Raw genomic sequence first — 27,643 nt, 5'->3', positions numbered from 1 at the left:
GCAGTCCATTTGCTATTTCTAGCCCATTTTTGTGGTCACTTGACCAAACCACTCTCTTTCTATTTGCATCATGGATTTGGTAGGGTTTTTGAAAACTCTCCCCCAAACTGCTAAGCTCAGGAATCTGTTGCTTCAGTGTAAGACTACAGCTCTGCAAAAACTGTCGTAGATAACCACAGGGAGGGAAAAAATACAGCTTCTACTCCCTAGCCTGTATTTGTCCTTTCACACAAAACTTTAATGTGAACATAAATTAAATATTAATGGAGATATCCTATCTCCTAGAACTGGAAGGGACCTTGAAAGGTCATCAAGTCCAGCCCCCTGCCTCCACTAGCAGGACCAAGTACTGATTTTGCCCCAGATCCCTATGTGGCCCCCTTAAGGATTGAACTCACAACCCTGGGTTTAGCAGGCCAATGCTCAAATCACTGAGCTATCCCTCCCCCCATACAAGAAAAGTTAGACAGTACAGAACATTGACAGAGAACCTACAGTGGATAACTTTAAAAACAGATACAGGCATACACTGCCTTCAGCAGGCTAGGTGCGAAGGGAGTGTAACTTGCTGTTTGTATTCCTTTTATGCTGGTCCAGAAAAAAGGGAATTACAAAGCTAGCTGCTGCAACATCTTAAATAAAAAGGAAAAACCCCAACACCCCGTGTTAAACTATTTGTCTTCGGCTCTCTCTCTCTCCCGCACACAAAGGCCCACACGGAGGCAATATTACTCACAAAAGAAGACTTTCCCCCATTCATTTAATATTAAGAAATATTAAATGCTTTTAGCTTCTAAAAGAAATGCATTTTAAAAAAAAAAATCCCAGAATGTTAACACAGAATTCACTAGTGATTTTTTTGGGCAACCCATGTTGTCCAACTCCATCCTTGATGACTCTGTCCCTATTTTTCTCCCACTCGTGCAGAAAACACTTACCTCCAGGCACCACACTGCATCTTTTTGTCTGAGCCCATCACCTTGCAGCCAACCCCACCAACCCTCAACCAAGTCGAATGGTCACAGTTAAATGATAAACCCAAGTTATTGGTAATTTGCTTACTTCCCAGGTGAAATACACCTGAGGACTGGCAAATTTCCTATCTTTCTACAGGCTATTGAGTTGTATCATACAAAAGGGGAGGCACTGATAAGGAAGGATGGCCCTGCTCCGTCACAAGCTCCCTACATTTGGGCAAGTCACTTTTTCCCTCTGGGCCTCAGATATCCGTCTGCACAATGGGGATCACAGAATTTCCCTGCATTGCAGCAGCATTGTGAGGTACAGACCCTAATAACTGTGAGATGTTCAGGTGACCTAAGATAGATAAGAACAGAAAGGAGCATGGTGGCTGGGAGTGGAAAGAAGTATGCCGAGGAAGGGCATAAATTCTTTCCTGTGGAAGGAGGCAGAGTTCACATTGGCAGGGCACATACATAGGCACTAAACTAGTACGCTCCTCCGCCGTACCTCACCAGAATGAAGGTATTTGTGAAAGATTCAGGGTGAGATTTTCCAAGCTGCCTATGAGATTTGGATGCCCAGTTCCCAGTGACATTAATTGGAAATGAGTGTTCAAATCCCTTAGTCCCCTTTGAAAATCTCACTCTAAGGGTGTATGCTCCGTGCACATTTCTTCCTATAAGTTGGGTTATGATGCCTTCCCTTATTCACACAAAGAAGTTAAACATCTATAACTACTGCTTTTCTATTAACAGGAGACAAACTTTTCTGGATTCCTGCAGTAACCTATGCAGCCCTAAATGCCATGTAATTCATGAGCCCTCCTTCCCATGTCTAAATCAGAAAATCCTCCTATGAACAAACAGGTCTCCTCCTCCTTATAATAAAACAAAGGTCAAAGGCAGTAGGGAAAGGAATTTTATTTCCAAGCTTCTAAAAGATTAATACAAACACTGGAGAGTAAACAAAATGAAAAACTATTAAAAAAAATAAGCAGTGTCTTGTAAAAGTGCTCTGTAAAAAACCAAAGGCACACAACCAACAACATTATACACTCATAGAGGCTTAATGAGTTGTGTATTTCAAGCCTTAATAATTCTGAGTGTGAACTCATTTTGCATTCATGTTTTTCTAGTGTTCTGTGAATATTGTTAATCACATTTTAAACATGTTAAGAAAATTCCAACAAAGCAATATCTTGAGAAGCACAAATAAGAGACAGTAAACAAGTTGGACATTCTGTAGTGAATGTGTCATAAGAATCAAGTCTGTGCTACATACTGTCAGGCAATTTCTATAAAAGACATCACATACTGATTTAAAGGCAGCTGCAAAGCAGTCTGAGTTAGCTCCCAAGTCTTAAAAATTTAAAAACAAAACAAAACAAAAATCTTTCCATTTGGCAACACTGTTCTCTTATTAAAACTGGGTTCTTGTGTATTTTAACATGCACTTAGTGGGTGTCTGTTTAGAAAATGTAAATACCAACTGTGGGTGAGAGGAAGAAGTAATTTAAGTGTGTAGAAAAATCCTTAATCCAGGCATCACAATTATTAAGGGGGAAAAAAGTTATTTGGTAAAATTAAAATATTTTTCCTTTCTAATATGTAAACAACCTCATCATTAAATAACCTTGTGTAGTAACTATGGAAACAATGTTAACTCAGTTATTAAGAGTGCTTTCTCATATAAAATACTTTACACATATTAGCAAAAGATCTAGTCAACTACTGATACACCAGAACAGATTGATAAATATCTAGGAGATTGTTTTGGCCACAGGAAAAGTAGGGCACAGAGATAGTGTTTTCTTGAGAAGGAAAGGCAGCTGTTATTCATTTCATGCTTGAAGAGAACTCTCCACCGACGTTCCCTACAAAAGGAAAAAGAGTTTTATTAAAGGCTGTCTTCGCCTTTCTTCTTTAATAAATTCTTCTCACAAGCTGTAACACAGAAGCCTCTTCACTGTGGGTTAGGTTAAACGTGCCATTGATGGGTGCTATCTTCCTGGAATACTGTAAAATTTGTCCCCACCATTTTATCCTCATAAAGCAGTAGCAAAAGTGCTATGAAATATCGGTCTATTAGCAAAAGAAGAAAAACATAAAACCCAATACCCATTTATGTACTTCTGGAATGCTTGCAATAAATCATTTACTCAGCTCTTATTCCTCAAACAGGAGAAAAATGCTGCATCTTGACAGGCCAATGTAACCATATGATACTTTATTTCTTAACTCAGATGGAGTCAAGTCCTAGCAACACACATACACAACTAGAATGGCAGCTTCATAAAAGGAACAGAATATGGAAGAGTCACTGTCATCCTAAATATCACATTTGCCGGGACACCTAAGATTATTGTAACAGAGAAAAGAGAAAAAATATTTTTTCTGTTCGTGCATTTGACAGCATTTTGAGCCATCAGTTGCACTTTTCCCCCAGTCAATTTCCCCTTTTTCACCCAGCTCCACAGAGGTGGGTTGGCTGAATGGTGAAGGTCGCAGGTTTGAGTCTTGCTCAGTCTCACACTGAAAGGCCACCTCCAGTTCACCCACCTGCAAAACGGTGCCTGATCCATAGGGTTAGAGTAGCCAAAGATGGTCAGACAGGATCTGACCACACCACTCCCTTGTATACCACTGGCTATGAAACAGACGTGCCTTAACCATGTCAGCCCGATGAGCCATTGGCTGCAGGAGCTTTTACTTTGACACAGCTCCAGAAGAGAAAACGAACATTTAAAAAAAAAAAAATAGGAAAATGTGATTTTTAAAACCACCAAATTTGGCAGAGGGACAAAAGTACCAATTAAACAGAACAGATTTCAAGTTGACAGTGTCCTCTAACAAAGCGCAAGTAAATGGGGCTCTCATCATTCCTCCTGTCGTGGTAATTTATTTACCCTCCCTACCAGGAGTTATTACCTTATTTGTCTCTTTTAAAGAATTATGAGGATTGGCTGCTCCTACATTAAACATGCTGCCTGTGCTATGTAAGATTTTTAGGCAAGACCTAGGGGCTTGATCCTGCAAAGAACTACTCACACCCTTGAAGTACCAGGGCTGTCCATATGACTACGGATGGGAATAAACACATAGGTGAGAATGCCTTTGCAGAACCGGACCCTAATGATTTGTCTCTCATGGAGCTGCGCCAGCTGTAACAATGGTGGGAAAAAGCCTAGTGTAGACCCAGCCTAAGTGAACTGCAATACAACATGCAAGTTGAAAAGTGTTGGAACAAGTGGAGAGTTATTTAAATCAGTTCAAATGCTGCAGCCTCATTTGTTTCTTTCAAGCTGCCTGCAGTCTCTTTTGGGACTGCGTTAGTTAACAAAGACACTAATCAAGAATGCAGTTCCATTTGATGCACTTCCAGGTCAATCATCAAGAGCTGAAGGGAGTTAAAGGGTGTGAAGTAACAGGAAAAACGGTATGTTTGAAATGCGTTGTAAGAGAGACTGCAAATGGCATTGAACATGTTAAATGCCGTGCTTAAGTTAATTAGAAACTGGATGATCTATTATTGGGTCAATAGAATCAACCATGTATGCTTAAGTTTACTGCACAGTCAATCCTTCCTCTAAATTTCCTTCCTTTCCCCAGATAACTGATCTTCTAAAATGGTACCTCAGCATGAATGCCATATCTGCTGGAAGAAAGCACCCCCTGAAATCACTTCCTAGACAATATTCATTCCTAAACCACTGTGAATGTAATGTGAAGGCCATCTGGAGATGCAAGCGTAGGGAGATGACTCAACTTTGGGGGAAGGGGAACTGGGTCCCTTACTGGCCATTTTGGGTAGTACGCCATGCTCCTCTGGAGGGACAGTTTCCTACTCTCAAGTGGAGGTAGCTGTCTTTTCCCTGTTCACCGCCAATGGAGGAATGGGGATTGAGAGCACGGCTGAGTAGAAACAATCTACAGTTACAGCGGGAGAAGATAAAAGCTAACTTGGAAGTGTGCCATCAACGCCTGTTGCCTTTGATCTCTAACCCCTTCCTAGACTCCAAAATGAAGAAGGGTCTTATCTGAAGTGCAGAGTATCAAACTGATTACGCACCCAACATCCTGCTGTTGCTGAAGACTCATTTTAAAAATAGCTACAGATACCGTATCCGCCAACAAGCGAAAGAAGAGAGGAGGGACGTCCGGAGGGAGAAACATGTTTTAACTCTAGTGCCCAGAGGGACTAGGAATCCATTTGGAGGGCCAGAGTAGAAAAAAAGTAAGCACTTTGCTACAGAAGAGGTATTGTTGGTATGTATGTAAGAGGCAGGAAGAGAACCCAATGGAAACTTGTCATTTCTAGGGCTTGGGGTTTACAGCAGATAGCATATACGACTTCTGTCGCTACCCTACCTGACTTCAGAGCAAAGCACAGGACCTAGGCTCCCGGAAAGGATTGCTCCCAGCAGGAACTCCTATTAGCAGGGCATCTTTGCAGGCGTTCTGCATACAATACTGCTGAAGTTCTGCAGCTGCCTGAGAGACCTGTGCAAGGAAAAAGAAACACTCATATACACAGGGGAAATCAGTTCATTCCCTGGCACCTAGTAAATCGTTGCTCTTTTTAGTAACCATTATCACAGAGTAGGAAAGCAGCCAAGCCAGCTCCCAAAGCAAAAAGTGCTGATTAAAATAACGCAGATTCCAACGCACAAAGCTCTGACAAGACAGATGTCGCGTCAATGAGTATTTTCAATTCTCAGCCACGGCAGCGTGTGGAATGTAGGTGTGGGTGCCACGGGATTCGGTTCCATGGTGCCACAGAGCAATTCAATTTTCTTGTGTACTTTATTACAAAATAGCCACATAGCAATGTACACAGCGCTTCCCACCATGGAAAACATCATTCCCATCCCAAAGAGCTTACGCGCTAAATAACAGAAGACAAATCAGGCGAGACATAGGATAGCAGCAGGGCAGAGTGAAGAGTTTAAATTCGAACCTCCCTTAAAAAATTTAATTTAGGTCAAAATTATCAAGATTGGGTGCCTAAAGTTAATCTCCTAAATCTAGATATAGGCACCTGAAGAGGAGTGGCCGGATAGGTCTGAAGCAAGCTCAGGAGACAGAAGGTATTGAGAAGCCTGAGGCATCCATGCTCCTCTCTTAGACAGCAAGCTGGTTAGCATATGCAACTTTTGGAGCTGGACAGAGAGAGATTCAGGAATCAGACGGTGAGGATGCAGACAGCAGTGTGGATCCAGGAAACGTTTAAGGATGGGGTGTCTGTCTGCCAACGTGGTAGGATTTTAGTCAGCCAAAGGGCACTATTGGAGAACACTAACTGGAATCCCCAATCACCAAGTGTGACGTCCTCACCTGAAGCTACACACCAGGCCTTTTTCTGGGCTCAGGAAATATAGCGCTCCCTCCCTGTGCAGCGCCCCAGCGCTCCCAGAAGAGGGGAGTGTAGGGGTTTACTTGCTGGATTGGGACAGTGACCCCAACGTCCCCGTTGCCATGAATGGACCATCCACAGGGCCGTCCTTAGGATTTATGGGGCCCTATTCAGTATTATTAAACTGGTGCCCCATGCCCGACGTCAGCCCGGGCTCGCATGTGTATTTTAGATAAGGGTGGTTTTTTGAAGGATTTATTTAAAAAACTATATGTCTGAAGATCCAAACATTTAAGGCTAAAGATGAATACTCAGATTGTGCATCTAAAAATCTATGCAAGGATTTTTTAGAGATGTGAATTTATAATCTTCAGCAACATACTGGGGGGACAGATAGCTCAGTGGTTTGAGCATTGGCCTGCTAAACCCAGAGTTTGTGAGTTCAATCCTTGAGAGAGCCACTTAGGGATCTGGGGCAAAATCAGTACTTGGTCGTGCTAGTGAAGGCAGGGGGCTGGAGTTGATGACCTTTCAGGGTCCCTTCCAGTTCTAGAAGATAGGTATATCTCCATATTTATACACTAATGAAGTATTTTTAAAGCAAATTTTATGACAGTAATGCACAACTGTTTTGGTCAAGAAATTCAGAAACTGACAGGAATACCTGGGAGTTGGCAAATGCCTGTTAAATGGCTTCATGATTGGCTCTTTAACAGTTTCAGTGTTGAGCTAATAGGTCTGGCAGGCTGGAGGCTTTTTCACTTTTAAGTACTAGATCCCCTCCAGAGGAAGACTCACCAGGCTTCAGCAGCCAACTGTGGTGGGTGCCTGCAGGAAGGGTCAGAACAGGCAGGAGGGTGAACACTAAGCCCCACAGGTGCCCCACACAGCCACTTATGCTGCATATGCCTACGGACGGCCCTGACCATCCATCCCTAGGGCCTAGTGAGCTTGCTGCCATTCTCAGACTGTCAGATCCAGCCGCATTCCCAAGCACATGGTGTGGCTTTTCTCTGCCCTCTTACTCAGTTCCCTTTTTGGGGTCTGTTCTATTCACTGCCAGCCACCACCCCCCTACAATATTAATGTTTCTGAGTATCTCATCCCACCACGCTGTGTTCAGAGCCTCAGAGATGCTTGAGGCAGCCTCACCCAAGAGGCAACGGTAGAAGGGACTCTGCAGAAGTAGACTGACTGATTGCCATTCTCCCTGACCGTGGAGCCTCCCCTTCTGGAATGCCTGGAGGGTTTCTTATTCTTTCTCGGTCCCTTTCTGGGACTGGCCTCATCATTTCCGAGCCACGCCATTCTCTGGACCGCAGCACCAGTCGCTACTGAGGAGCCTGGAAACTGGACCCTTTCCTGTTGTGTGACCATGCACCTGAAGAGCTAATTGGTGTATTTAAGTGCCCTATGCCAATACCAAAGTGCAGAAGATAAGGGCAGGGCTACATACACAGTGCTCTGCTATGGAATAATTAGCAGAGTGCGTCCTGGATATGCCATGTTGTACGTTGCTCAGCACCACTCTGCAGCCCTCTTCTGCCTAGCTTTGCTGACACGGGCAAACTTTGCAGCCAGCCGAGGAGCAAGGAGCCATATGTATCCTACTGCTGTTGATAACTATGTCTGAAGGAGGTGCACAGCTTGCGTGCGGCAGCTGTGCAGTAGCAGTCTATGTGACACAGGTTAGTACCGTTCAGTAGCAGGGCCATCTGTCATCATTGCTTGTGCGCTCTCCATGCAAGCCAAATGTACGTTTTCCCCTCTCACTCCCTAATCGATCATATTTCAGCATATGGCAGTAACTGCGCTCAGCCCAGCAGCCCCCCTTGTGCATGTCCCTGTGTGTAGGTATCACTTTCAGACCAGGCTCCTCCTCTGGGAAAGTCTTGCTCCCTGGGCACTCATCTGGAGAGAAGGGCAAAAACCCTACCAGAGCGTGCAATCGTGGGGGTGGATTTCCCTCAGATCATTCATCACATACTCTGAACAGCCAAAAGAGAGCTCTCTTTTCCCCCGCACAGCATCCACCTCAGCATCTTTTAAAATCCACCCGCATGTTGTTTCATCATTATATTCTATTCCTTGGTGTTTCCTCTTTTTATGCCTATTTTACTGTTCTGTGATCAAATTATCTTGCCAAGAGACATTTTTTTATCTGACTTTTTTTTTTTTAAAAGTCCAACAAATAAAACCAGAGAGCCCAATAAACAAACCAAACAACTTCCAACAAAGAACAAGAGTGGAAATTTCTGCCTGACAGGTGAATGTTATCGAGAGTTGAAAACAGAACATTGGAATGGAAATGATTAGGCACCCTCAACTGTAATAGACAATACCGCACTGCTACAATACAGAAGAACTGTGCACATTTGTACCATTGACCAGGCTATTCATTGCAGATTCCCAAATGTAATGAATGAACATGCAAGCAAACAAATGATAAACTATAATCCCTGTTACTGAATCAGTCTATGGGGACGTCTGCACTACCCGCCGGATCAGCGGGTAGCGATCGATCTATCGGGGATCGATTTATCGCATGTAGTATAGACGCGATAAATCAATCACCGATCGCTCTCCCGTCGACTGCTGAACTCCAGCAGTGCGAGAGGCGGAAGCAAAGTCGACGGGGGAGCCACGGCCGTCGATCCCACGCCGCGAGGACGCAAAGTCAGTCATTTTAATTCAATCTAAGATACGTCGACTTCAGCTACGCTATTCTCGTAGCTGAAGTTGCGTATCTTAGATCGATCCCCCCCTCCCCCCAGTGTAGACCAGGCCTAAATGTATTTTGTCATTTTAACTAATATTGTTTAGTTTTAATTACTGATGAGCCTTCTTGATTCTATTAGTAAATGTATTGGAGAGAATGGTGAGTTGATGTTAAAATACCCTCTTACTTTCACCATGTAATTGTACAGGTCAGGGAGTTACGCGCTTGCCACTTTCACTGCGAAGCAGATGAGCACAAATTGAGAAAGAGCTGAGACTAGATTTTTCTAGTTATAAAATAGCTGGCTAAACGGCCACAGTTTAAAGTATTGAAGCTGTATTCAAATCTGATTTCAAGATAAGCCTGTGTTTTATGAACTGGGCAGAGTAAGGCTGTGTGCACACTTGGGGTGGTGAGAGAGGAGGAAAATACTGAATGCAAATTAATTTTACTTTCATTGTTTTACAGCATGAAACAGGGTTGGACTTTGCACATAGCTAGAAAGAGTTCCTTTAGCAAAGCAACTGTGGAACATGGAATTCTAAACATGGATCACCAGCTATAAAACGAGGCTTTTTGTTGGCAGGATTTTAGAAAAGAAATAATGATAAAAACAAACATACACACATCTAGGAATTGGCAGGCCTCATTACAGCCTCTCGATTCAAGTCTAATTGGAAGTGGGTGAGATCAGCAGGTTTGGGGTCTAGATTATCGTGTTTGTGGATCAGCAAAAAGAATTAATGAGGTTCTGCTATGTTATTCATTATCGCCTTTTTTCCTGGGAAATGCTCTCCTGCCACACTGATGAGTTGGATTGGCAGGCACCCCACATGCTGCATCCAAGGCCTGGTCTACACTACGGGATTAATTCGGATTTAGCAGCGTTAATCCGAATTAACCCTTCACCCGTCCACACTACAGAGCCAGTTAATTCGAATTAAAGGGCCCTTTAAATCGATTTCTGTACTCCACCTCGACGAACGGAGTAGAGCCTAAATCGATTTTGTTAATTCGAATTAGGGTTAGTGTGGCCGCACACCACCGAATTACTGTGTTTAAACTAATGGGGTAGTGTGGCCGCACACCACCGAATTAATGTGGTTAAAAACCGAATTAAGGTGCTTAGTGTGGCCGCGCACAATCGAATTTATACAACCTGTTTCCCAAATTCGAATTATCTAAATTCGGATTAATCCTGTAGTGTAGACATACCCCAAGGCTCAGAACCTGTCCCCCAAAGTACATCATTCAGTCACTCTCTCCCAGTCCTTTGTCAAAATACCTCAAACTGAAGACAGTTAACCCCCTCCCTCCCCCATCAGCCGGCACAGACTGCTGAAGCACCTCTCCGACCCATAGCCTTCTCCATGTTTGCTCTTCCCACCAGCCTGGGGCTGGGCCAAGTCCTTGCCTACTTCTGTCCTATTGAGCTGGTTCGGGAAGGGGCAGCTCATTTTATTTAACACCAAACCCTATAGCACAACAGAAAATAAGCCAATGTTAAAAAACGCAATCAACTGATGGCTTTTTCCCCTTGCAAACCACCACAGACCTGGGGGGCTACTCAGCCATTGGTTTGATGAGACTTCCATGCCAGCTGTTCGCTACATTCTCCTCCTAACATAAACAGAAGCCACCACAGCTGAAGGTATTTCCCTGGATCCCAGATCAGAAGGCCCCCACCCCAGATGAGCCCACTCACCTGGGTACCAAGTTGTGCCCAGAAGCAGCCAGCCCCCCGACAGCCTTGTAGAACCTACAATCGCTGTAAGAAGACCCTTTTTTGACCCAGCCAGGTAATGAAAGCCTGGTCACAAAACTCCAGCCCTGTCCCAACCTACTGATCCTTGCCGTGCAGCAAGGCTGGGGAGCACTGATCTCTCTCCCCCATGTGCCCAGATCAGCTGAACAGAGCAGCTGCTGAGTTTGTGCTGCCCAAAGCAGACAAGCCTGTTACAGAAGGGAACCTAGAACCATCGGCCTAGACCAACCGCATCCCTGGGTTCCGATCCCCCACAGCTGCTTGCATCAGTGGCTCTCCCCAGCCCACCCCCATCTCTGCAGATTTAGTAGTCAAAGCCCTTTCCTCGCCTCTGGGTGCATGGGCTGCTGCGGTCTGAGATTGGCATAGGGTGACCAGATAGCAAGTGTGAAAAATCGGGACACTTTTTTTTCTGGGGGGAGGGAGGGAGGGTGCAGTTTCTTATATAAGACAAAGCTCCTAATGTGGGGACATCTGGTCACCCTAGACTGGGTGGTCGGAGCTAGTAGAGTGGTGGCTGGACCCCCAGCCAAGTGCCTTTACCCTCGCGCTGCCCCCCTCCGAAAAGGGGACTCAACCTCCCCCCCCCCATTGACCCCCATCAGAGCCACACTGCTCGCCCACTTTACTTGCCACTGCCCTCCGATTTCGCAGCGGGCCACCAGATCCCAGCCCTCCCCCCCTTTGCGGGCCAGCAGCGCCCTGCCTGGGGCTCTCACCTTGATCCTCTCCACCCCCGCCTCCAGCTTCAGCTGCTCCACCAGCCGCTGCATGCTGCTCAGGCTAGCGTTGGAAGACATGCTGGCGGCGAGCTCGGCACCCAGGCGAGCCCAGAGCCCCGAGAGACGCAGGGCAGCAGGAACTGAGCTCAGAGGGGGAGGAGGCAGCCCCGCTCCGGCCCCGCCACTAGCTCCCAAGGAGCAGGCGGTGCCCAGAGCACCATCTAGAGGCCACCAAGCAGCCGCGACGTGGCACAGCGCCCAGGGTGCAAAGAGAGGGCCCGATCCTGCGGAGCCACGCGCGCCCCAGCTCATGCGTGGCAACCCGCGGCGCTGCGCCTGGCCCCGGGGCGGCACCGCTCGCCCTGCAGTTCGGGTTGTAACTGCCCCCCGGAAACGCAGCGGGAAGGTTTTTTGGGCCGTGCAACGTTATCAACCTGCGGGCCCTTGCGAGGGTCGGCAGCCGGCTCGCGAAGTTATTATACAGATTAATATTGCATTGGTTGGGCAGCCCACTTTCTGTGCTGCAGCCGAACCGCCTGTCTTCCAAAGGTCCGGACTCCCGGTCATAGTTAAATGAGGAAGGAAAACAAAAGGCTTCCTTCATTAACCAGTGCCCGGAAAATGGGAGGCTCCTCTTTGTTCTAGCTGCCTGCAAACGCAGGAGGACAATGGCCCGGCCTTAAATGGGTTTATCGGAAGAACAATGTAGCAGTGGCTCTTTAGCAGTGTTGTAAGATTCCTTTTGCATTCATGTGCCGCAGTTGCACTTGGATGTTTTCATTAATATGAGTGTAAAAAAACATTCTCCTTATTTGCTATGCACCAGTGGTGTTCATGGAACTGTTTAAAATAAAATCAGGAAAACAGGGTCCCTGGCCTGAAGATCTTACAGCTTCAATCCTTAGGCCTGTAAAGGGATCCAGCCATACATGTGAATCTTTGCCATTGATTGAAAGCTGGTTAAAGTCAATAGGAGTCTTTCAGTTAGCTTCAGGGTTTGGGATTAGACTTTTTTTTGACTGTGTAGAACTGACCTCGCAGAGGTTTGCTTACATGGATCTTTTCAGGATCTGGGCTTAAATATGTAGCTTTGGTGTAGAACAGTTGTACTGCAACCATTAGAATTAGCTAAATTCTCCAGATAACAGCTAAACAAAAATACAAATATTGGCCCTACTCCAAATGTGCAAAGTCTTAAGATTAATAAACATCATAAAAAACCCTAGCCACACAGCAGTTAGAAATTGTCACCTGCAGCTAGAACTTGAAAGTTCTTGCAGGTACTAGTGCTCAAAAGTTACAAACTATCCCACTAGATGAAGAAAAATCAAACCCCTGAAAGGCATCCAATTCCACACTACTACCCATTTTTAGGCCTGGATCTACATGCATAGACACCGGTGTCTGTACAGAACCCCATTGAAGTCAAGTGAAAGGGTCTGTCTACACTAATCCAGATGCAGGATCAGAGACTCACAGCCGGTCTACACTAGAAAATGAGGCCAGCTTAACTACATTGCTCAGCACAGAGAAAGGTCATGCCCTGTATAATGTAATTAAGTCAAACCAAACTCTGGTGCAGTGGAGATACCACTAGGGCAATAGAAGAATTCTTCCATGAAACTAGGTACCACCTCTCGTGGAGATGGATTTACCACAGTGACAGAAGAAACCCTTCTATTGCTGTGGTGAGTGTCTACACTACAGTGGCACAGCCGCAGGTGTGCTGCTGTAGTGTTTCTAGTATAGAGCTAGCCTAAAGCCTGGCCTACAATACACGGTTTTGTCGGCAAAAGGCAACTTTTGCTGACAAAACAGTGGAGGTGTACACACTATAATGCTACTTTTGTCACCAAAACTCTATTGTTTTGCCGACAAAATAAAACCACCTTGACGGGAGGCATAGAGCTTTTTGCGGCAAAGTTAAAGCGACAAAGTGTCAGTGTAGACGCTGCCATTTCGCTATGTTGCCATAACTGGCCTCCCCCAGTATCCCACAATGTCCACCGTGACTGCTCTGCTCACTGCTTTGAACTTGGCTGCACTGCATACAGCTATGCAAGCATGCGCCCCTCCCCTTTCAAAGCTCTAGGAAATTCTGACAGCTGAGCATGTGGTCTCAAAACAGCAAATCATTCACCTGAAATCCTGCTCCCCCTGGGCAATAGGAACGCAGCGGCTGCTGCTGTGGGGGCGGAAGGACTCCTGTTCTGTGGAGAGCCAGGGAGAGGCAATAGCTGATGGGGGTCCCCCTGCCTCAGGACTGGTTGCTTCTGGCCTCTGTCTGAACTTAAAGAGACAGCATGCTGCTGACACACTCACTCTTCCCCAACACACACACACTGTCTCGCTCACATACAACAAGTCTTCCCCCAACACACAGTAGTCTTTGTCTCACCACCACCACCACCACCCACACACACACACTCCCTGTCACACACTCTTGCCCCCCAACCTTCAGTTGAAAAGCAGCTGGCAATCTAGTAGGATGCCCGTGGAAGATGGGATTGAGAAACCTGCATCATGTGATGCTGTACCTGCCCCATGAGGCATTGCACCCCTTCCCAAAGCACCCTGTGGCCAGTTGCACAGTGGGATAGCTACCACAATGCACTGCTCTCGGTGTCGATGCAAGAGCTGCTAGTGTGGATGTGCTCTGCTGACACAAGGAGCATAGTGTGGACAGGCAACAGCAGTTTAAATAAAGCAATTTCATTAAAGTAACACAACTTTTGTTGACAAAACTCTGTAGTGTAGACCTAGCCTAAGGTTGTCTGCTCTTTAGAGCAATGACTATTTTCCTCTGCATTTGGAAAGAACCTTGCACAATAACCATCTTGCTAACTTTTAGGCTATGTCTACACTACCCCCCAGATTGATGCTCTGGGGATTGATGCACCAGGGTTGATGAAAGAAAGAAGGGAAATATCCTATCTCCCAGAACTGGAAGGGACCTCAAAAGGTCATCGAGTCCAGCCCCCTGCCTTCACTAGCAGGACCAAGTACTGATTTTGCCCCAGATCCCTAAGTGGCCCCCTCAAAGATTGAACTCACAACCCTGAGTTTAGTAGGCCAATGCTCAAACCACTGAGCTATCCCTCCCCCTAGCAGGTCTAGTGAAGACCCGCCAAATTGACCCTAGATCGCTCTCCAGTCAACCCCAGTACTTTACCCCAAACAAGAAGAGTAAGGTAAGCTCTCCCGTCGACCCAGTGTAGTGTGGACCCGGCGGTAAGTCGACCTCAGCTACGTCGACTCCGGCTACGTGAATAACATAGCTGGAGTTGCGTAGCTTAGGTTGACTTACCATGGAAGTGTAGCCATAGTCTTAGGGCTCACCTTCGCTGTTAGCTGGAGGTATAATTTGAGCGTGGCCCTTACCCTGACTCCTGTCCACACACAAAAGTCTCTAGCTTAAGTTAGTTGGTGCTTTAAACTCCAGCGAGCAGGCCCATCAGGGGGTGTGGGTGGAAGCTTGAGTGCCACTGATAGTTGAGCTAATAATGAGGTGGAAATGCAGCCGCCTGGTGCTGCTGATCAGCTCACTCTGTGCAACTTGAGTGTAATTTTGCAGTGTGGCTGCTCTGACTCAAGCTAACGCTGCAGGGCAGATATATCCAGGATGATAGAACCGTTCACCAGCCAAATACCATGTACTAGAAAGAATTCAGGTTTGGTGGATGCGTTTGGATTTGGGCATAGCTTCTGAAGCTGCTTGTGTACATTTTTCCTATGCTGACTCCTGTGAAGGGGTGATCCATTTGTCAGAGATTTACTTTCCTTTCACTAGAGAACAGCTGTAAGACACTGTCACTTTAATAAAATCGTCCAGGAGGGTAAACACGCCTCCTGTTTCCTTTATGAAGTACCTAATGTCTCTTATATATATCCAATATAAGGGTATTAAGAAGCATCTGTTCTGCTAAAAACATTCTTTAGCAACCAATGTAATAAAAATGTGTGACTGTACAGACCAGTGCATTGTGAGGAGCTGTCTCCTGTTTCCCAAAAAATTCTCTTTGGGGCTGCCCATAAATTATGTAACGCAGTATCTGTGTGGGTCCTTAATTTTGTGTGTTTTCTTTCAGTGTGATGAAGTGTTACAAGGGGTGGCCGGCTGGATCTTGCAACGCACCCAAAAATGCATTGCGTGCTCTTGTGGACAGCCCCTTTCGATCCTTGAGTGGAACCGGCCTTCCCAGTTCCCAGTGGGGCTGGAGGAAGCATTGTGCCCACTTGGGCACATGGCGGAGGTTAAGGCGTCAGACGGGAGGCGGGGCGTGTATCTACATAGCTAAGCCACGTTGTGATTCCCCTGGCTCCGCCCCCTCGCTTGGTTCTGCTTCCAGCGCTTGCTTCTGGCCCCACCTCCCTCTGATAGCCCCGCCCCTATCTAGCCCCGCCTACAATCCTCGCTTTGTTCCGCCTTCCCCGTACCTCAGGACCCGGCCGCCTTCTGGCCCCGTCCCTCTTCATCAAGACCCGCCCCTTTAATCTCCTGGCTCCTCCCCTCTGGCCCCGCCCCCGCGCTAGCTCCTCCCGCCCGCGGCTCCTCCCCATGGCCACGTTCGTTAGCTTGGCCCCGCCCAGGGGCAGCGCGCGCGCATGCGCGGCGCTCGGGCGGACATGGCGGCGGCGCTCTGTGGCGGCGCGCGGGGCCGGTTGCTGTGGTGGCTGCTGGCGGCCGCGGCGCTGGCCCCGCGGCCGGGCCGGGCCCTGATCGAGGGCCTGTACTGCGGGCGGCAGGTGTGCTACGACGTGCTGGGCGTGAGCCGGGCCGCGGGCAAGGCCGAGATCGCCCGCGCCTACCGGCAGCTCGCCCGCCAGTACCATCCGGACCGGCACCGCGGGGAGCCGGCCGGGCCCGGCGGGGAGACCCTGCAGACGGCGCACGAGAAGTTCCTGCTCATCGCCACCGCCTACGAGACCCTCAAGGTGAGAGAGCGGGACCGCTGCCCCGGCCGGAGCCGCTCCGGTAAGAGACACCGCGGGGGGCGAGCGGGGGGGCGTCCTCGGGCGGGGCAAGCAGGCGTGGGGACTAGGGGTTCCCCCGGGGGGGCTTCGGCCCGGGGTCCGGCTGGGGGGGTCTGGGGAAAGCTGAGGGAGACGGAGTGGGTTGTGGGAAGGGGTGGACCTGGGGGGTAGGTGGGGAAGGGGGTGACACGTGTGGGAGGCTCCCCACACTGAGGGGGGAGGGGGCTGGGCTGGGGGAGAGGAGGGCAATAAGAGGGAGGTAGCACAGGCTGGGGGGCTGCAGGAGATGGGATGTGTCTCAGGCTGGAGGGGCACACCCCAGGTCATGCCAGGGGTCGAAGTGAGGGGTGTGGGGATGATGACTGGCTGGCTCTGGGACTCGGCTCACAGCTGGGGTCTGGCCCAGGTTGGTTACAACAGGGATCCTGTTCCCATCAGCAGGCCTGTCTGGTCCTGGGGCAATGGCCAGGTATCAAAATTCAACCTCTGCAATTGGCCCTAACTCACATCTTTGTTGGCACCTTCAGCGGAGAGGGGATGAGCCACTGTCCCCTAGCTGTGGTCACAGCAGGTCAGGGCTGAGAAGTCATCAATCAGGTAGCCGCACAGACCAAAAAACCAAACACACAGCAAATACTGTACTGCCTCGGGATTTTAGTCCTGGGCTCAGGGCTTCAGCCACACAGGGGGTTGGGGCTGCAGCTGTGGGGGGAGGGCGTGCCAGGGCTCAGGGCGGGGGAGGGGGTGCTTGGGGCTTCTGACCCTCGGGAGCACCAGGGCTTTAGACTGCGGGGGGAGTGTTGGGGCTTAGATCTTCGGCTTCTCTCCCAGCTTCAGCCGTGCAGGGGTCGCTGGGGCTTGGGGCTTTATCCACCAGGGGAGTACTGGTTTCAGCACTGGTGCTCCCCCTGTAGCTATAGCCCCAAGCCCTGGTGCCACCTACCCCTCCACCTCCCGGTGAAGCCAGGAGCGGAGCTGCAGGGCTGAAGCCCCAAGGGTCAGAAGCCCTCCCCTGCCTGGACCCCTGATGCCCCCCTCCCTGCAGCTGTAGCCCCACCCCCTGTGTGGCTGAAGTCTGTAACCTCTTCAGAGTTAGGGAACTGGAGAACCTCTATTCCCGAGGTGTCCATAACTCTGAGGTTCTACTGTATTGTCTTTCAGTTGAGACTTCCCATAACTCCTGTAATGTACTAATCCCTAGATATATTGTGGGCACATTTACTATATCAATATTTGAGTTATATATCATTAAAGTTTTTAAGCTACTAACTGGGTGGCAAGGTAAAAAGTTGCTGCTGAAGGAAAAAAAATATGAACAATGTAGAGTAAAATGTGTAAGAACTCTAAAGGTATATAAACATCTTGTATTTTATCTGGAAATAGTCCCCATCTCCAATTGTAGCAAACTACATTCACTGGAGTCAATTACATTAATCCCCTGAACCCAACTTCCAGACGTTTAGAGCATTGCATTTGGTATGTTCATCCAGGTATCCTCTCAATTTAAAAATCACAGTTCTGAATTTTTTTAATAACATTACAAGTAGTGTCTGAGATTCTTGTAACTGGAAGAAAGATGAGAGAAAAATCTACTTTTACAGTTTGTTTACTTTGTGCTTTTGGAAACACTGCAGAATCAACACTGTTTCCTCCATTTGGCTTTCTTACCCAGCAGTAGGGAGGAGGAATATAGTTTAAAAAAAAAAAAAGTGTAATCATTCATAAATTAGCAGCGGGTGTTGTGGAGGACAAGCATAGTATGTGAAATGACCCAACAATTTTTAAAAGTAATGTTCCAGACTTTTCAAGTTAAACATATTCCTTTAAAACAGTGAGAAAAGTAATGGATGCAGGATCAGAATGGCTGAAGGGATTTGTGAGGAAAGATTATGATGGCCAGATAGCTGTAGCTTGGCTAAGCCTCAGCTAAGGGATGAAGTAATAGATACAGGAGCAGGTATAAATACATGAAAGGAAGGGGGTTGCTTTACCAAGTGTTAGGTCAGTGTAATGAGATAAAACAATTAACAGCAGGATACCAAGGGAGGAAAAATAGCTTTTGAAGTGGTAAGAGAGTGGCCCATTACAGACAGTTGACAAGAAGGTGTGAGTAACAGTAGGGAGAAATTAGCATTAGGAAAATTAAGTGTAGGTTTTGTAGTGACCCAACACTCCCAGTCTTTATTCAGGCCTAATCTGATGGTATCTAGTTTTCAAATTAATTCCAGTTCTGCAGCTTCACGTTGGAGTCTGTTTTTGAAGGGGTTTTTTTTGTTGAAGAATTGCCACTTTGAGGTCTGTTATTGAGCGACCAGAGAAATTGAAGTGTTCTACTGGTTTTTGAATGTTATGATTCCTGATGTCAGATTTGTGTCCATTTATTCTTTTGCGTAGAGGGCTCGTTCACCTGCACATCTACCAATGTGATATATGCCATCATGTGCCAGCAATGCCCCTCTGCCATGTACATTGGCCAAACCGGTCAGTCTCTACTGGGAGTGGTTGGGTCATTACAAAACCTAAACTTAATTTCCCCAATACTAATTTCTACCTACTATTACTCACACCTTCTTGTCAACTGTCTGTAATGGGCCACTTTCTTTCCACTTCAAAAGTTATTTTTCCTCCCTTGGTATCCTGCTGTTAATTATTTTATCTCATTAGACCAGGGGTGGGCAAACTTTTGTATGGAGGGTCGGATAGGGAAGGCTGTGCCTCCCCAAACAGCCTGGCCCCTGCCCCCTATCCGCCCCCTCCCAGTTCCCACCCCCTGACTGCCCCCCTCAGAACTCCCAACCCATCCAAACCCCCCGCTCCTTGTCCCCTGACCGCCCCCTCCCGGGACCCCCGCCCACTATCCAACCACCCTGACTGCCCTGATCCCTATCCACACCCCCGCCCCCTGACAGCCCCACTGGGACTCCCACCCCCTATCCTACCGCCCTCTGCTCCTCGTCACCTGACCACCCCCTCCCGGGACCCCCCGCCCCTAACTGCCCCCGGGATCCCACCCCCTTATCCAATACCTCCTGTCCCCTGACAGTCCTCCCAACCCCTATCCACATCCCCGCCCCCTGACAGGCCCCTGCCGGGACTCCCACTCCCAACCCTCCCTGTTCCCCATCCCCTGACCGCCCCCCCAGAACCTCCGCCCCATCCAACCACCCCCTCCTCCCTGACTGTCCCCACGACCCCCCCCACTCCTTTACCTAACCCCCCCGCTCCCTGCCCCCTTACCAGCAGCAGGAGCTCGCAGCCACGACACCCAGCCAGAGCCAGCTGTGCTGCCCAGCGGGAACAGCGGGCCAGAGTGTGGCCCATGCGGCACCGTGGCTGTGGGGGAGAGGGGACAGCGGGGGAGGGGACAGGGACTAGGCTCCCTGGCTGGGAGCTCAGGGGCGGGCAGGATGGTCCCACGGGCCATAGTTTGCCCACGTCTGTGTTAGACTGACCTAACAGTTGGTAAAGCAACCCCCATCCTTTCCTGTATTTATACCTGCTCCCATATCTTTTACTTCATACATCCGATGAAGTGGGTTCTAGCCCACGAAAGCTTATGCCCAGATAAATTTGTTAGTCTCTGAGGTGCCACAAGGACCCCTCGTTTTTTTTGCTGATACAGGCTAACATGGCTACCGCTGAAACCAGCTAAGGGATGGAGAGTGTAATCTACAGATATTTTATGGGAGAAAGAAGATAATTATGCTGGATGGTACAAAGGGTATAACTAAGACTAATTAAATGTAATTAAGAGATGAGATGCTTAGGCTAAGTACCAGGAAAATGTTGAGAAAGTGAGATCCGTTAGGCCCTGAAAATCTCCCAAAGGAAATGGTAGCAGTCCTGTCACTTGGTGCATTTAATATTAGACTGTCCCCAAAAAACTGAAAAGCATACTCTGTATTTTAAGAGTGTGTGTATTTCAAAACAAAACAAAAAACCTCACCTTGCATTGACTCTAAGATGGATTAGAACGAATTAATACCAACTGTGTGCTTAGTATGTGGCTGTCAAATGCTTAACTGTTTCAAAATGAAATTTCTTCAGACAAGGCCAAGTATGCATTATTCAGTCAGGGCTACATATGTGTTTTAGAATAAACTCGTTTAGGTTACCAGAGTACAGGAAAAGATCTGAAGAATTTTCATAAGACCTGGAAAGCAGAAGCTTATTATTGAATATTAAAAATTGAATTTAAAAAAAAAACAAATTTCCTTATCTTCCATATACAAATCAGGCTAACACAGATTTTACAACAGTTTTGTGGCTAACGATGTTGTAACACTAAAGTAATTTTGGTAACTAAAAATCACTTCACTACCAAGCCATCTTATGAAATGTTCTATGTGACACTGATTAAAAGCTTAAGGATACAAGCCTACAAAATTTTGTTTTAACTGTTTTCTTGCCAGGATGAAGAAACACGTAAAGATTATGACTACATGTTGGATCATCCTGAAGAGTATTACAGCCATTATTATCACTACTACAGCAGGAGATTGGCACCTAAAGTGGATGTCAGGATAGTGATTCTAGTCACTGTATGTGCTATCTCCGTGTTTCAGGTAAAATATATTTATGCTTATTATGGCTATTCTTATAGTAAAAGCTGAAATCTAGATTCCTTTACCATTAGTTAGTTACTGAGGTTTTTTTCTTTAATTGTACAATTAGAAGGCTCCACTGTTTCTACTTAAGTGTTGTCTACTATCATTGGTGTACTAGACAGATATTTGTCCAGTCATATAAATCTATATCCTGGACCAAGGCTGGGAAGTTAGTGGTACTAACCTGTTTGTTTGGGGGTTTTGTGGTACTATATATTTAAAGGATAAGAAACTTGCACTGCTGGAGAAATAATCTAGTTCCATGGTTCAAAAAAATTAAAGGCTGAACAGTCCATCTCAACAGTAGGAGATAGATTATTGCTCAGTGTTAGACTGAGCCAATTTCTCATTTTTATATCAGTGTTTTAAGAAGCTAGTTTTGAAATTCTTCTTGAAAGAATGTTCATAATGATGATGTATTTAAAACAATCATGCTCCTAATTTCATAGTAGCCATTAAAATAAGAATTAGCTTTGATCAGTGAAGTCTTGCTCTTAAAATGCATGTATTTTGCTGTGTAGAAATTTGTAAATATTTCCTTTTGGATAAGGTAATAACTCTGTATACATCTTTGAGCAATTGTTTAAATAGAATAAATTTCTTAACTCTTTTCTTTAACACTTAACATTACATATATTGGAGTTACTTGTTCAAGACTTCTATAAAAGATAAAATGTCCACTAGTTAATATGCTGTAGCTGAAGAAATGATTGAACCTTGCTATCTAATGGTCCAGGTGCCCCTCTCAGCATTTTCCCCCAAATAACCCAACTAAGAGCTTTTGGTTCCTTAATGCTTATGGCACCATCTGCAGATCAGTAGCTGTCCTAGAGTTCTCACCCTCCAAGCAGTGTTCACTTGAACTGGTAGATCCCTAAAGGCTTATATAGCTACATATCCTACTTCTCCTCAAGTCCACTTGGTTCTGATGGTGAAATAGCACCCGTCTCTCCTTCTTTTCCTTGGGTATAAATGGGGTGATTAGTTTTTTGCATGAAATTTTCTAAACTAGAAAATAGTAAAAACTGAAGTCTAGATTCCTTTCCCATTAGTCAGTTACTGAGGTTTTGATGATTGCAAAGGCAACATAACCTCACATCTAAATCTATTTGGCTTTCTTTTGCTCTCTGCTGCCTCTGCTATAGTTGTTGCCTTAATGCAAGAGTTGATCTTTCCATAAGTTGCACTTCACATCTTTCACTAAGGAAGTGTTGCCCCGGTAAGACTTTGGTAACTATTTGGGTGAATTAGGCAGAGAGAAGGCTGTTTTTTCTCATCTTTCTATCCTTGTTTTGTCTGTTGTCCCCTCCTAACTCAAGAATGAAGCAAGAGATGGAGGGGGATTGAGTCTTGTAAAGCAAATCCTGTCAAGCTAATAAGATTGCCCTTACATAAACTGTTTAATTAACTATTTAAAATGGATAGTGCCACTTATGATGTACTGTACCACTGCTTTATTTGCAAATCCAAGATAATTAAAAATCTATAAGAACATTTTTGTCCAGTAGAAAACAGTGAAACAGTTTAACATGACATTTTAAGCTAAGATGTATTGTGTGCCAATCTAAACAGTGACTCATAGTCCTGTAATACCATAATATGGGCTAGCTACTGTGGGTAAATCCTCTGATACTGAACTGGAGAATTAGAACTAAGGTCCCAAATTATTTAATGCATTGAAGTTTGCAAACCATAATTCCATTTGTATCAAACTTTTGCTGATAGTGATGTTTGTATGTGGGAGAAATGATCTCGCCATAATAGGGTTCCACTGTACTGGACAAGTATAGAATTTCTGTCAAGCAGCAAACTCAAAATATGTCCCCTATTATGCCATCATTGCTTGTGGCAGTATGCAATGAGTAAAGAAATTCTGCATATTCATCAAACAAATGTATAAGCAGCTGAGCCACAGTGTTTTAGTATGGAAGAGAAGCATTTTCTTAACTATTGTCGTATTCTGTAGCAAGACCTGATGCTTCTGGTAAATTAGTTTCTAGAATATGCCCTGCAAGCTTCCCCCCATTGTTCTGTAATTTCTTTGTATCTCTGTGAGAATAAACATAGCAGTTGCTAGTATTCTGGGTTTCATTAATAACGTGGGGTTAAAAACCTGTCACTGAGACAGAGAAAATCATCAGGAAAGGTTGCTAATGTAATCCACAGGATAATCCTTCAGTATGAAAATAATTTCTCTGATCTAATACATGATGATTATGAAAATTAATCCTTCGCTATCTTACTACTGTTGTAAACTCGTTCTACCTGTCATTAAAAAGAATGAAATTAAATGTTATCAGATTCTTCTTTTCCTTGTACAGTCTAGATTGTGAAATATGTTTTCTTTAGCAGAATGAGCACAGGGTTGGAGTCCAAGAAGTATAGAGTTCTAATCCTGGGTTTAACAATGCTAACACATTGTGACATTTGTTCCCCGTCCAGTAGCTGGCCCACAAAAAGGTTTGAGTCTGCAACTCGTGTTAAGCCAAGGGGACCTGGTCCTTTAGCTTAGGCAGGAAAATCACACTTAAGTGTCTTCATTCCCCACAGAAGACCCTTTCAGGGCAGGGATGTTTTTACACTGGCGTTCCTACTGACTTGCTGTAAGACCTTGGGCAAGTCAGTTCATCCCTCTGCATCTGTAAAATGGGGATACTACCTCTTTTACTAAATATGATTATTATGTACCAGAGGTAGTGGATTTTCTTATGGTTTTTCTTCTGTTTTCTTTGTTAAAGCTACTGCTGGAACTAACAAGCTATTACTATTTTATATTCTAGTTCTTCAGCTGGTGGAGTAGCTACAACGAGGCCATCAACTACCTAGCTACAGTGCCAAAATATCGTATACAAGCGTCTGAGATTGCCAAGCAACAGGGCCTACTGAATAGGGCTAAAGAAAAAGGCAAAAACAGACGGTCTAAGGAAGAAATCCGTGAGGAAGAGGAAGAAATAATCAAAGACATTATCAAAAATAAAATAGATATAAAAGGCGGCTATCAGAAGCCTAAAATATATGATATCCTTTTATTCCAAATCCTCTTAGCTCCTTTTTACTTATGCAAGTATATAGCTTGGTATTGTTGGTGGATTTATTGTTTTAATATTAAAGGGCGAGAATATGGTGAGGAAGAGAAGCTGTATATCATACGCAGATACATGAAAATGTCACAGTCTCAGTTTGACACTCTGGAAGATAATCAGAGAAAGACGTTTCTGGAACGGCAACTATGGATAAGAGAGAACTATGAGGTGAGTAGTTGCGGCATGTTGTGAAAATGAACGTTAAATGCCCAGTTTACCCAGCTTAAAAACTGGTGTTCTCCCAGGGTATCTATTGTGGTTGTACTGCATGTAAGACTATGATTCATTTCTAGATATCAGTCATTAAGCTGGAGATTTTTGGCAATGAGATTCAGGTTTTCTGACCAAAGACAGTCTTTGCTCATCTATTAATGTGCTAGAATATCACCCTTATAAATTAAAAACACCTTTTTAACACCACCATTATAAATGCTGGGGGCAAAACGGGGTGTGGGGTGGAGGCTGACAGCTTGCAACTCCCCATGTAATAACCTCGCGACCCCCTGAGGGGTCCCAGCCCCCAGTTTGAGAACACCTGCTCCAAAGTAACTGTTTATCCAAACCATTTGAGATTGTTTGTTGTTGTTTTTTATCACTCTACCAATTCAGCTAGTTCCTGACTCTGCCCTCTTTACCCTTCAGTAGTTCTTCTGACTTTCAGTGATCTAGGGTCTGACATACTTCTTTGCTGGGCAGTGGCTGTTTTGTTCAAGTATAGTGCTCCATTGTTCCAGATCAGAGACTCCACACAATACACAAGCTCTGTGCCCTGGTCCTGGGGATGTTCCAGAGCCTATTACTTTGATTTAAGTATTGACTCTGCTTGTTGTTGTACAAGACACAAGTGGAGGATTATCCTTGTACCAAGGAATTTGTAAGTGAGAACACATTAGGAGCCCTTATAGTTCTTTAGCACAGTAAATCTATATTTAAACGTTTTCTGCCTTACTGTGTTTCTGTGGTAATTTTATGACTATTGAGAGCAGTACTTCGTATTTTGTAATACTGTGCCACATAGTATCTACAGTTAGCCAGTCTGGGGTGCAGAGTTCTTCAAATCTCTTGTGCAGAAAAACTTCAGTTACCATTGAGACACCATGCAATCATCCACTGTTGGAGATCAACCCTATTGACTGCATTACTAGAAAGAAGTTAGCTAGTTCAGGAGCAGGTGGAAAAAATACTAGGAACTGAAAGAATCACAGTAACAGCGGTGCCAAACAGCGATAAACAGGCTTGAAAAAGTTTGTGCAGTCTTGATAATGGGCAAGTTTAACTGTACAGGTGACTTCCACATGGCATGGTGGCTTTTTCATAACGTAATGGAGGGAAAATTTGCAGTCTAGACCCAAGATTTACTGATCCTTTGAAACCTGTGTGTTTAGTACTGTTGTATCCCATGAGGATGTTACATTTTAAAGATTAGAGTGTTGAACTGGTGCCCCGCACCCCCTAAAAAGTAGCTGTCAGCATTTGCTTAGAATTTCCTGGCAATTAAAATATCCAGTTATAATTCTAATCCTAATGCATCAAATGTGGTGATAAAAGCATTTACTTCCACAGCTAAACAGATAAAAAAAAATTAAAAAATCAGATTTAACCACATTCCAAAATTTGTCTAATTAGTCTTGAATACAGAGGGACACAAGTATGAAAACAACTGGAGGAAACAGTTAAACCAGTGGATCTAGCTACTACATTGAGCAAACCCCTTTACTGTATAGGAAATATTCAGTGTCCTGAGTATTGCCTATCTTTGTTGCTGTGACTAGTATTGTCTCCTGCACAAGCATGCGGCTTTTAGCTAACGTTCCTGTGTGTTTTACAGTGCATTCTTTTAATGGCTTAAGAAATTCGAGATAAAGCCAAATTCTGCTCGTACACCACCATAGACCCTAAATCCAAAGTAGCTCAACTGAAGTTAATGGAACTATGGGCCAAATGCTGCATTCCACCAGCAATCTGAGACTGACCTGACTCTGTATAGCAACCTGGAGTGTGTGGTTTAAAAAAAAAAAAAAAAAGTCTGCAGTTTGATTCATTGTAATAGCTGGAATAGCTCTTGCCTCTAGTATGAGGCTTGCCTTGAGGGCTGACTTTTTCTTGGACTTTAAATAAAGTCACTTTTTCTTTCTCCTATCCAGGTCTACAAGCAAGAACAAGAGGAAGAGCTAAAGAAGAAGATGGCCATGGACCCTCGATGGAAGAGATATAGACGGTGGATGAGGAATGAAGGACCTGGAAGATTAACGTTTATTGATGACTGAAGGCTGCTGAACAATGTGCAGTACTGATAAACCTGACTTGCAAAAAATTTTCATAACTAAATTTTCAGAGTTTTATCTGCTGTGCCTCGGCAGTGATCTAAAACTCAGGAATAATTTCATCAGGCAGAAAATTAGTACAAGTTTACCATTTTTATAAATAAAAGTGAATCTGTTAAACAGAGACTTAGTTCATTGTTTATATTCTACTTGCTTGTGGAGCTGGAGTTCATTGCTTAAAAAGTGTTTCACATGAAATCTGTAAGAACAAATACCAACCCAACTATACCTTACACCCTTCCAGACATTTCTTGATGAAGTCTCCTAGATATATTTTTGTTTTGTCCCCTCTTTAAAACCTCAAGGTTTGTACATTTGGTTGTTAGGGATGTGTAAACGCTCATGTAAAATTCTATATGCAGGGCAATTTTATGGCTCTTCATCTATTTTTCCTCTCTATCCCCACCCAAAAGCTTCCAAAATCTGAGTGATCTTGCCAAATAGTATATTTGATGCAGACTAATCATAATGGGCTTATATATGCCTTTTCCCATGCCCTGTCCAGTTGGAAGCATAGTCTTTATTCATTCTGGTAACAAATGGTGCATGATTGTTCAGCAATGTGACACAAACAGGCCTTAATTTTTGTCTTTGTTCTGCAGAATGATACATTAAGCAGATTTTGCTAGAATCTTAGGTTTGGGTTTTAATCTTTGTACACTGAACTGTAGATACTTGTTTGGAACAAGTGTAGCAGTATTCTACTAAATGTGACATGTTACTTGCACCGTAGTATTGGTATAAGGGAAACTAATCCTTTTGTTTAAAAGGGGCAATTTGATGCCTTATGTAAATAAAAAAAAAGTTTATTATATTATAACCCCAATTCGTTTCAAATTCTAAAACCAAATTAACGTTTATAAATAAAATATTCTCTTTAGCTCTTGTCTGACTCTTTTGAACGTAGCTATTTCACAAGTCATCTATGAAGGGAAAAAATGGAATGTTTCCCTCTTTACTTCTCATTTATGAAGAAGGCATGGGAGAACTTTTCATTAGGAATTCATTTCTTGTCTGCTTGGGAAGGTTCTGTGGCCATCTCTCTGTTAAGGAACCTTACTGGTGGAAAGACCTAGTGTGGTCAAGGCTCAGGCTGCTTCCACCATTTAATACAGTGCATAAAACAGATATTGT

General features: G+C 45.1%; 2 protein-coding genes across 2 annotated transcripts; one reads left to right on the top strand and one right to left on the bottom strand.

The window, feature by feature from the left end:
- Positions 1 to 1,863: 1,863 nt before the first annotated feature.
- On the bottom strand, positions 1,864 to 11,711 carry LOC112117241 (guanine nucleotide-binding protein G(I)/G(S)/G(O) subunit gamma-10). Its single transcript, XM_024215164.3, has 3 exons — positions 11,519 to 11,711; positions 5,331 to 5,462; positions 1,864 to 2,836 (listed from the first exon to the last, which is right to left on the bottom strand). The coding sequence occupies exons 1-2, from the start codon at positions 11,597 to 11,599 to the stop codon at positions 5,337 to 5,339; spliced, it is 207 nt and encodes a 68-aa protein (XP_024070932.1). The 5' UTR covers positions 11,600 to 11,711; the 3' UTR covers positions 1,864 to 2,836; positions 5,331 to 5,336.
- A 4,436-nt stretch (positions 11,712 to 16,147) lies between these two features.
- Positions 16,148 to 26,633, top strand: LOC113405342 (dnaJ homolog subfamily C member 25-like). Its single transcript, XM_026646474.1, has 4 exons — positions 16,148 to 16,456; positions 20,908 to 21,060; positions 23,883 to 24,353; positions 26,330 to 26,633. The coding sequence occupies exons 1-4, from the start codon at positions 16,148 to 16,150 to the stop codon at positions 26,450 to 26,452; spliced, it is 1,056 nt and encodes a 351-aa protein (XP_026502259.1). The 3' UTR covers positions 26,453 to 26,633.
- Positions 26,634 to 27,643: the final 1,010 nt, after the last annotated feature.

The sequence above is a fragment of the Terrapene carolina genome, unplaced genomic scaffold, assembly GCF_002925995.2.
Source record: "Terrapene carolina triunguis isolate 2854851 unplaced genomic scaffold, T_m_triunguis-2.0 Scaffold35098, whole genome shotgun sequence".
NCBI classification, from domain to species: Eukaryota; Metazoa; Chordata; order Testudines; family Emydidae; genus Terrapene; species Terrapene triunguis.
This window is presented reverse-complemented; position numbering and strand designations above follow the sequence as displayed.

What these genes read in the sequence shown, in the direction of transcription:
- LOC112117241 (XM_024215164.3), bottom strand. Translation starts at nt 11,599, where the DNA reads ATGTCTTCCAACGCTAGCCTGAGCAGCATGCAGCGGCTGGTGGAGCAG. An exon ending in CGGGGGTGGAGAGGATCAAG is followed by an intron (nt 5,463 to 11,518) that starts GTGAGAGCCCCA and finishes TTCCTTGCACAG; the next exon opens with GTCTCTCAGGCAGCTGCAGA.
- LOC113405342 (XM_026646474.1), top strand. Translation starts at nt 16,148, where the DNA reads ATGGCGGCGGCGCTCTGTGGCGGCGCGCGGGGCCGGTTGCTGTGGTGG. An exon ending in CCGCCTACGAGACCCTCAAG is followed by an intron (nt 16,457 to 20,907) that starts GTGAGAGAGCGG and finishes TTTTCTTGCCAG; the next exon opens with GATGAAGAAACACGTAAAGA. An exon ending in GTGCTATCTCCGTGTTTCAG is followed by an intron (nt 21,061 to 23,882) that starts GTAAAATATATT and finishes TTTATATTCTAG; the next exon opens with TTCTTCAGCTGGTGGAGTAG.